The sequence below is a fragment of the Colletotrichum costaricense genome, assembly GCF_030867565.1.
Source record: "Colletotrichum costaricense strain IMI 309622 chromosome Unknown Scaffold_5.1, whole genome shotgun sequence".
NCBI lineage: Eukaryota > Fungi > Ascomycota > Sordariomycetes > Glomerellales > Glomerellaceae > Colletotrichum > Colletotrichum costaricense.
The window spans coordinates 1001865-1018429 of NW_026848234.1; the positions used below are offsets into that span (position 1 = coordinate 1001865).

Sequence of the window (16565 nt, forward strand, 5' to 3'; positions counted from 1 at the left end):
CAGCACAATAAATATCAAAACCAATAAGAGCCATCAAGGCAACAAGACGGTCTTCTTCCCATCATTAACTCCCCGTACCGATGTCACACTTTGCAATTCTCAAAACTTATCATCAACCCCCTGGGCAATCTCAATCGCCTTCCTCTCCCGGTTGAAGTCAACCCACCACCGGTGGCTCTCCTCCGTCCCCGTCCACTCCCCCGTCACGGCATCAATCTCGTCCCACGGCTTGGGCGCCAAGATGTAATGCACGTTCTTCACCTCCTCGTCCCGCCAAATCTCCCCGTGCACCCCGTCCCACCGCAGCGTCTTGAGCGCGTTGTACACGTACGGCAGCGCCACCCACCGGCCCCGGTACAGATCCGACAGCAGGCTCTGGTCGGCGAAATCCATGTCCATGGCGCCCTGCTCCATGTGCTTCACAATCTGCCGGAACAGCGCCTCGGACGGGTTCACGACCTGCAGGCCGCCGTTCATGAAGCCCAGGGGGGAGGCCGTGACGGGGTCCGGGCCCGTGTGCTGCGCCGTGTCCGGGTCGGCGTGCTGCGTGCTGAAGGCGCAGTTCTCGGGCGTCCAGTCGGAGGGGTAGTGCGGCTTCTTGAGCGGGTTGCACACGCAGGCGTGGCCGGCGGCGAAGACGCGGGTGCTCGGGTTCTTGACGGCCAGGTCGTCGAGCGTCGGGCTCTTGGGGGGGCTGCCGCCGCCGATGGCGGCGCCGGGGGTCTGCTTGGCGGCGAAGTCGCCGTCGTCGAGCTCGAGCTCCATGAGCTCGTCCATGTTGCGCAGGACGAGCATGTCCGAGTCGAGCTGGACGACGCGGGAGTACTGCGTCAGGGAGAAGGGGGAGAGCTTGCTCCAGCAGTCGTAGAAGCGCGGGTCGTTGGAGTAGTCGCGGCCCTTTGTCGGGAGGAGGTACTCGATGCGCTGGGCGGGGATGCCGCGGCGCTCGAGGGCGGCGAGGCCCTCGGCGGGGAAGGTGTCTGTGTAGAGGGCGACGAGGGGGTAGGCTGAGCCGGACTTGATGAGGGAGTGGTTGAGGGTGAGGAGGCCTGAGAGGTAGTCGAGGTTGGTGATGAGGGTCGTCCAGACTGTGTGTTGCGGTTAGCTTTTTGGTGTTCGTAGGGAAAATTTCATCGTTTGCGACAATGCGACAGCGTTGGGAGCATTGGCCTTTGAGAAAGCAAGTGAGATGGCGGAGGAACCAAGAGGAAACAATGTTCCAGTCTCATGTTATCTTGCGTTGTGACAAGAGAGGTGTAAAGGCGCAAAAAGAAAAGGGATCACAAACCCTTGTCCGACTCTACGGCGCGTTTCCCGTCCGACATATTGGCGGCAGTGGTGGGAGTGGTGGTGTTGGTGATGATCGCCACGATTGCGACTTTAGCCTCACTTTTTCAGAGAGACCTTATCTTCTGCGACTGTTTGCTCTGTATGTATGCGCGCCGCGCGTGCGTATGTGAGTGTGCGTGCGAATCTGGCGGGGCAGATTCCGATGGTGGAGGCGGGGTAGGTTTCGAGATAACACGCTCTCTCTCGAATGGCTAGCAGCTTCTGTCGGAATCACCGGGATAATATTACCTGGTGAGCTTCCTTCTGCGGAATCGCGTTGCTTCTTTACGTTTGTTGGCGTTCGGTGTCCGTCGTCGTCAAGTTTCCTCAGTGATGTCAAGCAGGAGTATGGGAGGGAGAGAGACAAGAGAAGAAGGAGAAGGAAAGGAAAAAGAGAAAGGTAGATGAGGGAAGGGAACGGGAAAGGGAAAAAGTCGATTCACGAGATTAGCATTTTCACAGGAATGCAAAGTAGTACTCAATGGCAACTGCTAATTTAGTGTTTAGCCAAAGGTACCTCAGCTTCCCGTCCCTCCTTCTCCTCCATCAGCTAGCTATTCTCGTTACGGGATTACGGATGCAAAGAAAAAAGTAACAAAGCGCAAGCAGAGCAACAAAATAAAAGCCCCGAACGGACCACGAGTCATCCCAACGATGTGGTATTGGACACGCCCAAAAGGACCTGAAGGGAACTTTTTGCCAAAATAGGTCCCCTCCACCTCACGGAGTCTTCGCCGGGCCTGCCTCCTGGTCGTGGCTCACGGTCCTAGGCTGAACCGGGGGGGTTGGAAGAGAGAAATCGCTGATAAACAGCGACTGATTCCGATCGGCCGTCATATCGATGACGCCATCGTTCTTTGGAAAATCGCGGATGCCCGAGAGCACGTACCTGAACAGCTTGGGGAAAACACTATTACCGCTGAGATTGCTTACAAAACAAAACGGAGACAGATAGCAAAAGAGGTACCCGTAAGGAGAGCGGGCCGGAGAGATTCGGACTTACTCCTCTTTGGGTCCTCCACTCAACCTGAACTCTGTCTAGGTAGGTGGTGGTCAGAGAGAGTGACTCGTCAATGGTGGTTGGTGTAGTTTGCGACACAAGGGCGTGGAGCGAATGAATGAGAACCATCCGTATCCGTTCTTAGCATCTTCTATTCTGTTGTCTCGCATGGATTAACATGGCACAATAAGAAATTGCCCATGTTCATAAAAGAGGGGTCGCTTTCCCATGACTTCCGGCTTTGCCAATGTGTGAGAGTCATAGACTTTCCGGTGTACACTCGTGTATTGCTCAGAAATAATACGGCAAAACACATAAACACGGCAACTTATCATAGAGTTCATCCCTGCATCTGACACCTCTAACCTAATGCAACTGCGTTGTTTCCCGGACCGGACCTGGAGCAAACAAAGGGCTGGGCAACAACTAACTCACTTCTCAACAAAAAGATTGCAACATTGTCAGCCCTATTTTCAGCATATGTGTCCCCCGAGACGATTATTAACGTCTTCTACGGTTACTCCCATCTACCTGACCCTTTTGGTTTTACCTGGTCTCCGCTGCCCACCATCCTATAGCTCCCGCGTTGCGAAGGAAGTCGGCGCAAAGAAACTTGTCGCAAAAGAGCTTCGGGAAACCCCCCCCCCCCCCCAAAAAATCCTTGCAACGAGCTTCGTCAACGCGCAGCTTAGATCGGACGGTGCAACCAATGACAGAGCTCGATGCCAGTTGACGTGCTTTTTGCGATCCCGGGCCACCTAGCCCAGCAGCCAGCTGCATCCAGCATGTGCACTGCGCGCGCGCGCGAGAGAGAGCGAGGTGCATCTACTGGTATTTGCATAAGCTACCTTACGGATCAGGTACTTCGTACCCCTCCCCTCCTCTCTGTGGAGAAACATCGGTTTCCGAGATTCCGGTCCGATTATCGTCGCGGTGATTATCTCGGCCTCGTTCAGACTCGCGCGGTAATGGCTCGCTATTCACACACACACACACGCGCGTACAGGGGTTGTTCGAATCGAAGTCACCTTCCTCTAAAAGAAGAAAACACTCACCCTTCCCACGAGTGCCGTCAAAGTCCACTTTGCCATCTGGGGTATGTAGTTGACTGAAGACGGCCAGCTAGGCCGATCAGCTATCACCATTGCACAATTCCTTGTCATACCGTAAATGGACTCACAAGTGAGACATTTGCGAACTACTGAGGTTGTTGTCGTGAATAATGTATAGCGGCAACGATGCCACTCTCACCTGTCTCCTAAGCGTCAATACTCACGACAAGGACACCGAAGATTGTACGTCTCGGGCCTCGTTGCTTTCGACGGTATGCGTCTTTTGAGGAGACGGTTTGCTGGTAATGGCGGTGACACGACAGCGGCGACAAGTATATGGTATCCCTCAGTATTCTGCTAGATCCAGACGAGGTTTTATTGCTGAAATGGTACTCTTCACAGCGGGACTGGGACAACCATCAAATTGCAAGTGAAGATGTTTTTGAAAGCAGTGCTCAAGCAGGGGCTAGGTTGTTAGACCGGGGAAGGGAGAAGGGGTTTGCGTGACTGGGACCCTTGATACCGAGGCTGTGAAGCCCATCTCTATTACTCTTGATAGATATTTCTAAAGATCCTAAACGCCGTGGGGTATCTCATAGCCATTGCCTAAACGCCATCAAAGCTCATCATCATCACTGTCGTAGATGAAAATCGGCGTCCGCTTGGGACCACCGCCGTTCTCGGCCACAACCGTCGACTTCCTCTCCGCGTCGTCTTCCTTCTTGACGTCCTCTTCTTCCGTCTCCGTGCTGCTATCATCAATCATCAGGTTCTCCTGTTTAGCCTCCACCTTGACCACAGTCCCAGGCTCATCCTTCACCTCGGCCTTAACCTCCTCCTTCACAGCCGCCTCCTCCGCCTGCGTCTCCGCCTTGACAGTCTCCTCCGCCAACAACTTGCCCTCGCGAATCTTGTAGAAGGATTCCAGGCAATTCCGCCTCTGCGCCTGCGTCCAGCTCCCGACGACCAGCGCAAACTCCGTAGCCGTCGCGAACCCGAACTCGCGCGCCATGGAGCAGAATTGCCGTCGCATGGCGTCCTCTGGCGGATTGTAAACATAAGAGAAACCCTTGAGCTTCTGCGCCTGCGCGTCAAATACCTGACTATCCGCAAACAGCGCGCTGTCGCCCTCCCCTTCGATATCGGAGCTGGCGGCCATCTCCGCCTTGCGCGAGAGCTGTTCCTCAATCTTGGACGTGCCAATCACTTCCGAGTTCTCGTGCGTGTACTCGACGCCTGCCGAAGACAGGATAGCCTGGACGGCGTCGCTCTTGGCCTGTTGATTCTTTGCTTTTTCGCCACCAGCTTTTGCGGCGAGGAAAGCTGCGAGCTGGCCCATGTCACCGTCTTCCGACGCGTCCGCCGCACCCTCTAGCTTCACCTTGCCCAGCTCCTCGCCTTCCTCCTTGGCGAGCTTCTCCATGTCGACGGTGGTCATTGCGATACCGCTCCCGGCTTTCGCTTCGGCGATGTTGGTCTTGTTGACAATGTCGCGGATCACAAGCTGGTTCTCGCGGTACGTGAAGAGGTTCTCCAACCCAAAGATCTCACCTTTGCGCTCAGAGTCCTGCTGGACACCTTTGAAGTAGCGTCGTTCGGATGAAGCTGTGTAGCCAATGTTTGCTTGCTGCTGCTTGTAAATCTGTCTCGCGTAGACAATTTCCTCAATGGTTCCGGTAGAGACGAGCCGAAAGACGTCAACATCCCGAACTTGACCGATACGGTATGCTCGATCTTGGGCCTGGAGATCGTATGACGGATTCCAATGAGGATCGACAATGACTACCTTGTTCGCAGAAGTGATGTTCAAACCAACACCACCAGCTTTGGTCGAGATCAAGAAGACGAACTGAGTCGGGTCAGAGTTGAAGTCATCCACAGCCTTTTGTCTGTCCTCGTAACTAATCGACCCGTCCAGATATGTGACACTGTAGCTGGTGTTGTGGAAGAGATGCTGAAGAATGCGAAGCAAGCGAACGCTGTGCGAGAAGACCAATACTTTGTCGCCGCTGTCATGCCAGAACTTGAGGAGCTTCTTCAAGACCTTCCACTTGCCGCAAAATTCCGGGTTAGCCAGGTTCATGATCGCGTCTCTATTTTTGTAGAGGTATTTCCACGTGTCTGGGCAGCAAGTCTGTAGCGTGCGCATTTCTCTTTTGTGCTTGTCGTCTTGCTCGTTTCCCGTAGCCGGAATCAGAAGGGTGAGGTGATTCGACAGTTTCTGCAAGGTCGTTACGCAGGGGAAGATGATGGACTGCCACCCCGTACCATCGTCAAGAGTCTTGCGACAACACCAGCCTTGCTTGTTGCCAGAGCCACATTCACATGGGTCGGACAGGGTGCGCAGAAGTTCGACTTCAGGCCTACTGATGAAGTTCTTGTACGCTTCCTGCTGCTGGTCCGTGAGAGGGCAAAAGACGACTCGGTCGCTCTTCTTGGGCAGCTGGTGAGCGATCAGTGTCTTCATTCTGCGCAAGAAGAAGCCCGGGAGCAGATTCGTGACGAGCTTCCTAGCGGTAGTTCGAGCGTCCCGCAACTGGTTCAGAGTCGCATCGTGGGATTGACCCCGTGTCAGAGGTCTGGTGATGGTGGTGTTCCATTCCGATAGTGTGCCAAAATGGCCAGGGTTGGTCCAGTTCAGGAGAGTCCACAGCTCCTCGTATTTGTTTTGGATCGCTGTACCTGTCAAGCCGATGCGACACAGCGCATTCACGTCGTTCATTGCTTTGGTGACCTCGGAGCTCCTTTCCTTCATTTGGTGACATTCGTCGGCGACAACCGCGTCCCACTTGACGGTGTTGACCAAGCTCTTGTGATTCTTGTACGTCGAATAGGTCGTTATCATGATCTCAATCCGGCCTGCTCTGGCAGCGGACAGCACGTCCTCTTTTCCCGCGCCGTGGAAAACGTCGACCTTCCACCATCCCCAGCGAGTCAACTCATTCTTCCAATTCTCAATGATGGAGCCTGGACAGATGATCAGAACGGTCGGGTACCAGCGACCGGACACATCACGGATCTTCCTGAGCCGCTTCTTGTCCCGCTCATCGGCGGTTTTGCCAAAAGCTGCCGTAAGGAACGTCGCAACCTGGACAGTCTTGCCGAGGCCCATGTCATCTCCGAGAATCCCTCCCCTCTGGTAGACGAACAGACGGTGCAGGAACCTGACACCAACGATCTGGTACTCACGCAAGTACTGCGCGATAGACGCCGGTATGATACCTGCCGAATACTCGAGCTCGACATCTTCGTACGGCCTGCAGGGCTTGATCTTGGTGCTCTCGTCGAAATGTGGACGCCGCTCGAGGTTTTCTGGTCGATCGTCTTCGGAGAATACAATGTCTGAGTAGTCCGGTGGTAGCAACAGTCCTGCTTCCTGCAGTCGCTCCCGGGTCTGGTCGAATTGTTTCCTTCGTTCTTTCAAATAGTCTGGCGCTTCCGCAACATCTAGATCGTCCTCCTCTTCGGTATCATGGATCTTGACTACGCCGTTCTTCTTGGATGGACGGTCCTTGCCCTTCGCCTTATGTTTCTTCCCCTTGCCAGTTGCGGCTCGCCGCCCCTTCTGTTTCTTGGGCTTGGGGAGCTCCAAGTCGGAATCGGCGTCCCAAACCTCCTTCTCCTCAAAATCGATGTCAACCTTTCGTTTCCCGAGGGCTTTATTGCTAGGATGTTGAGGTTCGTCTATTTCCGATACTGCCTCGCCATCTGATATTACTATCGCGTTTTCCTCGACCGGTCGGGTCATTGTGGATGCGATCGCATGAATCGCATGGCGTCATGGGTGTGAAGACAAGATGTGAGGATGGTAGGGGTTTGTGAGTGACGCGACGGGACGCGACAGACAAGGTATTAGCACCTTGGAGGAAAGTTTCCAGGTGCTACAGGCCTAGGCAGCGCTGAAGGATGTGGAGCATGCAACTGGAGATGTCACCACCTCGTTTAAACGATACTACTGTATTAGTACGTACTCTGAGAACTATATATTATAAACCGCTTCAATCATCGGTTTAGTCCACAACTCCGTGAGGGTCCGGGATTCTGGGGCGAGCGGAAGTCACCCTGCCGGCCAAGATGCCACCGAGGTTTTCGGCGAGTTTTTTCATACTCCTCGCAACTCCTGCTCTGCTCGTATGAGTTGGTGAACCATGGGTTGCGTTTCATCTGCACAGCACATCTCAGAAAGACGATCTCACTCTGGCGTCACGCCTGAAACTGAGTCTGCTTGGCTCTACGTGCCTCTGAGATGGGTAATGTCATACGAGCACGTATGCGGAGACTTCTACTCAACTGTGTCTAATATTGGCTCTGCAGTCGTCAGGATTCAATATCTGAGTTCTCTCCAGGATTGAAAAGTGCAGAGAGGATATAATCGTTTGAATCTCCCCTCAGGCACGCAAGACTTGCCATGATCCAATTGGAAGACAATTAGTTATTGGAAGTCTATGTAGAAGCCAGTCCCTTAACCTGGGACCTTGTTGCGGAAGATGACATTGTTAAATCAGCACAGCATTCTTTTCTGCACATACACTCTCCAGTTCTCAACCCATCCTTTTGCTCCATTTGGGTATCAGTGTATACAAAATCAGACATGATGGGGTATGCTTCAATGCTCCAATGCCAAATTACGCGCCAACCACCCTGTGCCCAGGGTTGTGTCACTCATACCGTCTCAATGCCTTTCAAGCTTTTCGTGCTCGTATCGCCGCTCTGCGTTTCCAACTCATAGGTATCCCCTTTACTGTAGGAACCCGCACGCTCGGCACATTCCCTTCGGTACCCCGCCTCTTCCAACTGCTTTGCCGCGCTGGGGCTGCGTAATACATCCCCTTCCTCCTCATCAATATACTTGAGAACCATCGTCCCCAGCCAGTTCCCAAACCTAGCGTTATTAGGAGGCGTCCTCGGACCGCGCAGCCGATCGTAGTAGTCGCGAATATATGGGCCGCGGCGCCAAAACGCCCTTGTGAACAGCGGGCTCAGGACCGGCAAGGTGACGGTGATGAGTCCGACGGCGGTCTCGCGGAACCCCCAGCGGTTGATGTTGATGACGGACGGCGCACCGCCCAAGGTCGTGACCGCACGAACGATGGCAGTCGAAATGACAAAGACGCCGGACGAGAGCAGGATGCCGACGCCGATCTTGCGTCTAAGGGACACGCGGAGGTGCCAGAGAATCGGAACGGGGATGGAGAGGAGGGCGGCGTCGGTTAGAACGTTGAGCCATAGCAGCATCCAGAAGTTTTGTGGTCGAAATGTGCACTCTGGGCCTGGTAGAGGTCGGATTCGCCAGTTGTCGGAATAGCTATTCAAAAGTGTCAGGAAAGCGATCGCGGTTATCATTGGGGCTACGCACGGTTGGCAGCTGAGTGTCACGGTGAGACACAGCACGACGTAGGATAATCCGCAGATCCAGAACAATGCGACAAGACTCCGTCTTCGTAGAATTCCGAGTGTTAGACGCTTGTAGAAGAATAGTACGGTGAACTTCAAGACCCCTAAGAGTTACGGGTCAGGCCGGAGTGTCAACTTGGGTGTAGGTGAAGCTTCTTACAGATGCAACCTTTAATTAACGTTAGTAATCTCGAATGATTCGAACAAGTTCCGATGCGTCAGGTATTACTTACCAGGGTACGTGTACCATGACATGAACTCCAATTTCGATCCCAGCTGAAGAACTGCAACATCGTGATCCGACAGCGACGGTACTGCATCTGAAGTGATGTCGATATTGGCCCCTGTGTAATAGCAGATTTGGACTACGTAAACATTGATGCTGTATAACACGAGATACTGTAGCGCATCAATACCAATGCCAACTTTTGAAAGATGTGCTCTTCCAGTAACTCACAGGTAAAGCCAAATAATCGTCGCCGCGGAAGCCTCGAATCCCGACGGTACGGACACGAACTGCGAATCGTAGGAGAATTATGAAGACGCCGATGGCATACCAGGCCTGCCAAGCAATACCCATTAGCTCTAGGCGTGTTGATTGAAGGCCGGGGAAACAAGAGGGGAGCTTACCCAGACTTCGGGCAGATAGCTGTCGTCTTTTTCCAAGTGCACATTTGGACTTGGCTCCAACATGATCTCGTGTTGATTGTGGCGAGCATCCGCATCTCGGTCGGTGGATGGTCAATTACAATCGATGGGAAAGCTGTGGTGGAGTAAAGAGGGCAGACAGACGATGCAGAGGAACGATCCAAGGGCATCCCCCCTCACACATAAGGTTTGCTCGTTGCAGTTCCGGGCTAACCCCCTCTCCGGCGATCCCAAGCCGAATAAGACAATGAGCATGGGGGGATCTTGCGGGCGGGACAAAGAATAGCTTCCTTGGGAAGAAATCCAAATCGAGCAACGCTAATCGGAGGGCGCCCGGACAGAAACTCTATTTAGTGAGGTTGCCATTGGCACGTTGCTGCCACCGGCAAGCGATCAAAGATCCAAGGGAGCTAAGACATGGGACGCGGCACTCGGACCTCTTCGATCTCAAATAGCAACGTGGGTGCGAGAGTCATGGTATACTGGGTATTAGGCACTCTTCTTGAGGCTGAAGGTGCAATTCGACCGAGCCCGTCGTCTGGAGATGTGACCCCCGGCTCGCCGGCTTTGTCCTTTCCGTCGTTGATCGATTGGTGATCGACTTAGTGTAGATCGGTCGGATAGACCAGTCTCCCACATCACGGACCTTTCGGGACGCCACGTGGGAATCTCCTGAGATGGTTTGCGTCCTTTCACAACAGGCTTGAACGATGACACGTTGAACTTTATTATTCTTGCATATGGGCAACTGCAGCCTCCTAGAGCTTTGAGTGAGGCGCTTTGCTTGAGCCCGATCTACCATAGACGATGGTGAAGTTCCTTTCCAGTCTGTCTTGTGTGCCAAGCTGCGGCTCATCTGAAGTTCCTGGAGTCGGTCTCCCAAATGTCTGACCACCACAGCGAGCTTGGTGGCGGGAGAGAACGTCGAATGCTGCTTGGCTTCCGTCTTTCCCATAGTCTTCGTGGAGCAGCACGCCAATGAGCGCTTCTGCCACGGCCCAGAGGATGTGTCTTGCATCCCCAATGAGATCTGCTTGTGACTTTTCCATCAGGGAGGATTTGACTGCACTCCACGAGTCTACCGGTTTCCATCCATTGGGCTCTCCTACCGCATGATTTTGGGCAAAGAAAGCATCGAGGGCGACCATGGACTCCTGTCCTCCCTTTGGATGCTTCAACGCTCGCAAGAAGTCCGTTGCGAGGACATCCGTAGTGCCCTCCCAGATCGACAGCACGCAGCAGTCACGGTATAGTCTGGCGATGTTTAGATACTCGGTCTCCTCGTTCAGCATGTATCCGACACCTCCGAGAGCCTCCATGCAACTGTACAGCAGCGGGATCGACTTCTTGCAGACATATGCCTTGCAGAGCGGTGTCAGGATGCGCAAAAGGGGCGCAATGTGCTTCTGGTCTGGCGTGATAGCAGCAAGAGCATTCGATAGTCCAGATCTGTCCGCTTGAGGATTCTCGTCTAGTCCCAAAATGTATGCCGTGAAAAACGTCAGCAGCATGAGACCGTGATACTCCCCAGTCATCTCCGCCAAAGTCTGCATATGTAGCGGGCTTTCCGCCAGAAGCATCCGCTGACCCCTTCCTGCGCCGACTTGTCTGACTTTGGCGTACGCCCTCGCGATAGCTAGTCCTCGGCCCACGTATCCTACAGCACCTACGGCGGAGTGTATGCGCGTGAGCGTGAGAATGGTGCTGATCTCGTTGATGCCGCGGCCCTCCTGGCCCAGGAGCCACCCTCGCATGCCATCAAGCTCGAGCTCGGCCGTGGGGAGCGACTGCGTACCAGACTTGTTCTTCAGTCGTTGGATCCGGACACCGTTCAGCTCCGTTCCGGCGGCGCCCTTGGGCCGCCCCGTCATTGTGACTGCCGTGGGGTTGTGTCGCCTCATTGGTGCGAAGAAGGCACTGATGCCGCTTTGCGTCCTCGCAAGGAGGACGGTCATGGCAGAGTCGGTGGCGCTGGAAAACCACTTGAATCCAGAAATTGACCACGGGCCTAGAGGGATGTTCTCCGCCGCGTTTGCCAGCGCTGTTTCCGAGGACGGAGTGTGCTGGGCAACTGTTTCGGTGAGGGATACATCGCTTCCGCCGATTCGCTCCGTCATCCACTGCCCGCTAGTCCAGGCAGTTGTTGGATCCCGTGACAGGAGATGTTGAAGAGCATTCTCTAGTGCCATTCGTTGCGTTGGTTCGATGTCTCTAGATAGGTGAAGTTGCAGGAGCCGAGCGGCGCCATCTTGCATAGCCGATGGGCAGGTGACGTTCGAAGCCGAACTCCCCCATAAGTGAATCCTCAAGAACTGCACTACGCGGGCGGAGGAGCCGAGTGAGGCGTCGTACCCTGTAGCGACGATGCCCTTTCGAATGCCAAAGTCTTGCAAGCTGCGCCAGCCTTCGCCGACGACCAGCTCGGATGTTGGCCGCCCAAAGGAGTCACGGCCGCTGCCCTTTAAGTACGGCTTGTTCTTCTCCGAGTCTGTAATCCAGGAGAAGACTTGGTCGGATAGCACATCCTCGCCGAGTTGCGCAATGTCGACTTCGACACGCTCGATGATATCCTTTGGTAGGAATACTAGATAGGTTCAGAGACATGGGACGAAAAGAGTTTACTGGGTCAGTTACGTACGCCTCAAGGCCCTTTGAAAGCTGGCATCATCGAAGAATTGGTTCGGCAGAACCGGGAGTTCCTGGAAAAAGCCGGTATTCGAAGTGGATGGTTTCATGGCGGCGTATCTCGGACACTAAGATCTTTGGCAAACGGTCACGGTGGTTGAGAGGCTTCAAAAACTTGAAGACTGCCTTGAAGCTCCTAAAACCTCAGGTGAACTAGGAACAGGTGTATGGCCACAGAGCCCCAGATTCAAACCCCAGATTTGGGCCATGTGAGACATCCGCCGGGCCGGTAATTTGTGGGGTTACCGAGGGACCCCACAAAGCAGAAGCCGACGATGGACCCACAAAGTGCCGAGAAAGGCTTTCCTGGCCCGAAAGCTGTCTCGGCCGAGTCTCCGCCACGATCCCATCTCTGCGAAGCATCTCCATCCCATCTTCAATGGAAAGCCAAGCCTCCCGGTGGTCGGCTCAACAATGATCCATCAAGCTGACTTCCACTGGCAAGCTCGGCACGGAAGCTCACATCGCTGGTCTTGGACAACATCATATCCCCAATCGAACGCGTGGACGCGATCCACTCACCGCCAGATCGAGCCGACAAGCCTCAATCTCACAAACTAGGACCATCGCCGGACATGCGCTTGGCCCTACGTAACAGCGAAGAGCCAGCTCTTGCCTGCATACCGGCATTCTAGTAAGGTAGCGTCGCTTAGCGCTCCCAGAGGCCTGCATGAAGATTAGCAACGCCGGTACAACGAAACGATGCTACCAGAAGCAAGCGCAATAGTCCTGAAATCAATCACCAATGTCCGACCGGGCATCCAGAGCTAAGGCAGGAGAGATTGGTTTCATTTGCGGGTTGGGAGACAGCCCATGAGGCTTGCCGTGTGGCTGAAGCGGTGGTTGGGCGAGAACGGGGGACGCCCTACAATATTGGATGTGACTGTGACGTCACATCTCACCTTGTTCGGTGAGTCTTGATTTCTGGTCCCATCTTGGACAAAACGACACGACACGACGTTCATCAATGATCAGCCACATCTGGCCAAACATGTCGCAAGGCGCTGGCCGCGTGATGCCCCCCCCCCCCCTCAAAATGGCACCTAAGCCTGCTTTCTTCCTTGCTGATCTGGGGGAGTCTGGAACCAGTTGAGCCACAGCGATCGCCACACACGTCGCAAGCCAATTCGAAGGGCGGCCTCTTGTAAGTCACATTCTAGACGATGCCGCAGTCCCGATGTTGCGCAAGTATTACTCATTCTTGTGTCTGCCAGTCCGAAGAAAGTACGGCAGAGAATGCTTCCATCAGTCGATGAAGTCACGCTGTTTGGATTCCATCCTTCCAAGAATCCCCAAGCCGCGATATGCTTCGGCCTACACGAATACTATTGTTTTCAACCGTAGTAGTTGGACCTAGTGGTCTCGGCCTTGTTAGCCTTACAATTTACTTTCCTTTGCCCAGGAAGCCGTCACATTGGCTGACGGCATTCGAAATTTCGCCAATCTTACACCAACAAGCCTAACCGCCAGCCAGAAACCCAACAGTTATCTAAAGAAATAAAAAAGCTCGACAAAGGGGCAATCACCGCGCTTCCTGCAGTGCAGGGCAAGGATCGTAAGTATTATAGCCCCGGGAAAAGGCTTGTTTCAAACTTCACGACCGGGTTGGTAGACAACCACATCCTATCAGAGTCATGCTAGCCTGACATTGTCTATTCCTCTGAGCCATTCCAGCCCCCGGTCTGATGACCTCACAAGGCTGGGCAGAGAGAGAAAGCAAAGCCAACACGGACTCCCGACAGCGTGCCACGAAGCCCAAACCCCGGTGACGTTTCTTTTCTAGCCAGTCTCGCCCTTGTTCCCTCCCTTTTCTCGCGTGTGCTACGATGCCGGTAGAGGAGGAGCCTAGGAAGTATCGTATCTTGGCAGGGACTATGCGCATGTACCGCCGCCGTCCTGCAGCAAAGGTCTCGGGACTTGTCTAGTTACACATTCTTCCTAGTCAGATAACACCTTTTTTGTTCCCCTTGCAAGATGTTGTTTGTCACAAAATGGGTAAGCCCAGCGGTTTAGTCAAAAAGTATCGGCACATCCAAGCCGTGATCCAGACGCATCTGCTGTGCTCGGCGGTGACGAGAAAGTCTGCAGACCCAGACCTCCAGGACCATGGCCTACCTATCCGTACCCAAACCTGCTTTCCCACCAGATCGTCATCCTGATGTGACTCTCTCCCTACTGGCCCGTGTCGCACAACTCTTCTTTAGCCTATCCTGAAGAGAGGTTGATAAATAGAGTAATATCATCTCATACATTTCCCTTTCACTCTGATTCTTCATCCATCCGACAACAAGATCAGCAGACTTTTCCCGTGCGACAAACCCTCCCATCATCCCAAGCCGCTCCAAATTTCTCATACCAGCTTCTAAGCTTGTAAAGGAACCGCCGTCACCAATCACAATGGCGATCGACCGTATTGTGCAGTTCGTCCTCCGCGGAGCTCAGCTCGTGTTCGCAGCCATCGTGGCTGGTATCACCGGCGCCTACCTCCACGCGACCCAAAACACCTCGTCGTGGGACAATGGCCGGTACATCTACACCATCGTGGTGGCCAGCTTGTCGCTTCTCTTCGCCTTGATATGGCTCCTCCCCTTCTCGGGAAGCTTCATCCATTGGCCCATGGACATCTTCCTCAGCATCCTCTGGTTCGTCGCCTTTGGTCTGCTCGTCAACGTAAGTTCATCATACACCGCCATTGTACTAGAAGTCAAATTCCCGATCAGAGCTAACATGCCATCTCCAGCTTGTCGGTGATGGTTGCGGTCCCATCTTTGATTGGAGCAATGTCAGCCCCCGCGGTGACGCCTGCGGTCGCAACAAGGCCAACATCGCTTTCTGCTTCCTGTCCGCCATCGTCTGGCTCGCCTCTGCCCTCGTCGGTCTCTTCTGGGTCCGTCGTCGCACCGCCGTCGCCGATAGCCGCCCCGCTCACACCGGCCGCCGCCGCTGGTACCGCTCTTCGCGTGTCTAAAGGCAGCGCGTGCGTAGCCTTTCGAATGCCTACTCAACTTTGATACCCTTGGCAACTGCTGCTCCTAGGCTTGTACAAGTCAAACGAGATCAAGTGGCAAATCTCCATCGCTGCCTACTCACGGTGTCCTGTTTCCACTTCCTTGATGGATGATGGGAGGAGGAAGGAGTTGGAGGGCTCGTTACTTTTTACCCTTTCCTGTTTTGCTTTGTTTACGAACGTATGAGAGAATGGCTTGACTCTTCACTGGAAGACCTGATACCCGATAATACCCTACCTCCTGTATCATATACCTAAGTACCTTAATATCACCGAATTGTGTTCTCGCTACAAGCTGATTGGGACATGCGACTTATCTGTTCCTGTCCCTTCTGTCAAACCTGTCGAAGATGGAAACGCTACTGACATTTACGAACACCTATGATGTATACTATGATGCGTTCCTCTCTCAGCTTCACTGGTTCTACGGATTGACCCAAGCGGTATGATGGCTATAATTGCGCCCACACAATGGGATTTATACATATACTTACCCATATGATATACGTATGGGTGCCTACACGTATCACTGGTCGATACAGCCACAAGTCAAGCCACAACCTATAGAAAACACTCGGACAACCCCTGATAACCTTATTCCCAATTCAGAGTGTCTTTTCAGTCTAGCATCACCACCCGATCCGGCTGCCGACAGCCGGCGCGAGGGAAAAAAGCTCCGCGGTCTTGGCAAATAGGCGATCCGGGGCAAGTGGGGTCTCCCGTCGGGGCCGCAGCCCTAGGAAGCCCGGATGAGTGCCGCGACGTTTCGGGATGCTGACTGGCAACTGCAGCCCACTTTGAGCGCTGATGGGACGATACCTTAGTATCACAATCTCTCTGAATTCTAAGTAGATCCATAGATGAGCGTTTGAGGTTAGAATACTACTCGCGCGAAAGAGGCAAGCGAGTTGCAGCTCAAGGACGATTTTCTCCAACATTTTCTCTGCCGATCGAAGCTTGAACATTGGCGTTATTGACGCAATTTTGGCCTTCTAATACCACCTATGTAGGTCTTTTTGACGATCTCGCAGCTCAAGTATGTGGAATTGTCTCTTTTGTCTACAATAATGAGCCTGCAGCAGTGCTATCAGGTACTCAGGTAACTACGTCAAGTAATCTGCCGACGCGAGACAAGCTCCTAAAACGTGTGCAACGGCGCAGAACCGTTTGACTCTCGATGAGACCGGTCTCATTCGGCAGTCAACGGGGTTCAACACTCGTTTGGCCAGACCAGCGAGTTTATGGCGGCACATGTCAGCTATCAAAGACACTAGAGGTCTGCGCAGTAGTGCGCAAAGTTGACTCCAAGCCCTTAGATCGTGAGATGTGCGGGATCGCCACCACTACTGCCAACATTTTCGTCTCGAAAAGGCCTCAATTCAACTATGAAGGTGGGATCATCCGGCCCATGAATCTGGACCAGTTGCCGACTTCAAGCGAGCCTAGGCTG

At 53.7% G+C, this 16565-nt stretch overlaps 5 protein-coding genes across 5 annotated transcripts; 1 reads left to right on the forward strand and 4 right to left on the reverse strand.

The window, feature by feature from the left end:
• Nucleotides 1–99: 99 nt before the first annotated feature.
• Nucleotides 100–1325, reverse strand: CCOS01_05479 (glycosyl transferase family 8; the record flags this gene model as incomplete). Its single annotated transcript, XM_060453659.1, has 2 exons — nt 100–1088; nt 1289–1325. The coding sequence occupies 2 exons, from the start codon at nt 1323–1325 to the stop codon at nt 100–102; spliced, it is 1026 nt and encodes a 341-aa protein (XP_060315431.1).
• A 2672-nt stretch (nt 1326–3997) lies between these two features.
• On the reverse strand, nt 3998–7129 carry CCOS01_05480 (SNF2 super family protein; the record flags this gene model as incomplete). The annotated part of the gene is made up of 1 exon (XM_060453660.1): nt 3998–7129. One exon carries the CDS (start codon nt 7127–7129, stop codon nt 3998–4000), a length of 3132 nt encoding a protein of 1043 aa, XP_060315432.1.
• Nucleotides 7130–8043: 914 nt separating this feature from the next.
• On the reverse strand, nt 8044–9468 carry CCOS01_05481 (uncharacterized protein; the record flags this gene model as incomplete). Its single annotated transcript, XM_060453661.1, has 5 exons — nt 8044–8686; nt 8738–8879; nt 9009–9174; nt 9233–9337; nt 9406–9468. 5 exons carry the CDS (start codon nt 9466–9468, stop codon nt 8044–8046), a joined length of 1119 nt encoding a protein of 372 aa, XP_060315433.1.
• A 713-nt stretch (nt 9469–10181) lies between these two features.
• CCOS01_05482 (uncharacterized protein) lies at nt 10182–12158 on the reverse strand (the record flags this gene model as incomplete). The annotated part of the gene is made up of 2 exons (XM_060453662.1): nt 10182–12007; nt 12062–12158. 2 exons carry the CDS (start codon nt 12156–12158, stop codon nt 10182–10184), a joined length of 1923 nt encoding a protein of 640 aa, XP_060315434.1.
• Nucleotides 12159–14505: 2347 nt separating this feature from the next.
• Nucleotides 14506–15076, forward strand: CCOS01_05483 (uncharacterized protein; the record flags this gene model as incomplete). Its single annotated transcript, XM_060453663.1, has 2 exons — nt 14506–14778; nt 14849–15076. 2 exons carry the CDS (start codon nt 14506–14508, stop codon nt 15074–15076), a joined length of 501 nt encoding a protein of 166 aa, XP_060315435.1.
• Nucleotides 15077–16565: the final 1489 nt, after the last annotated feature.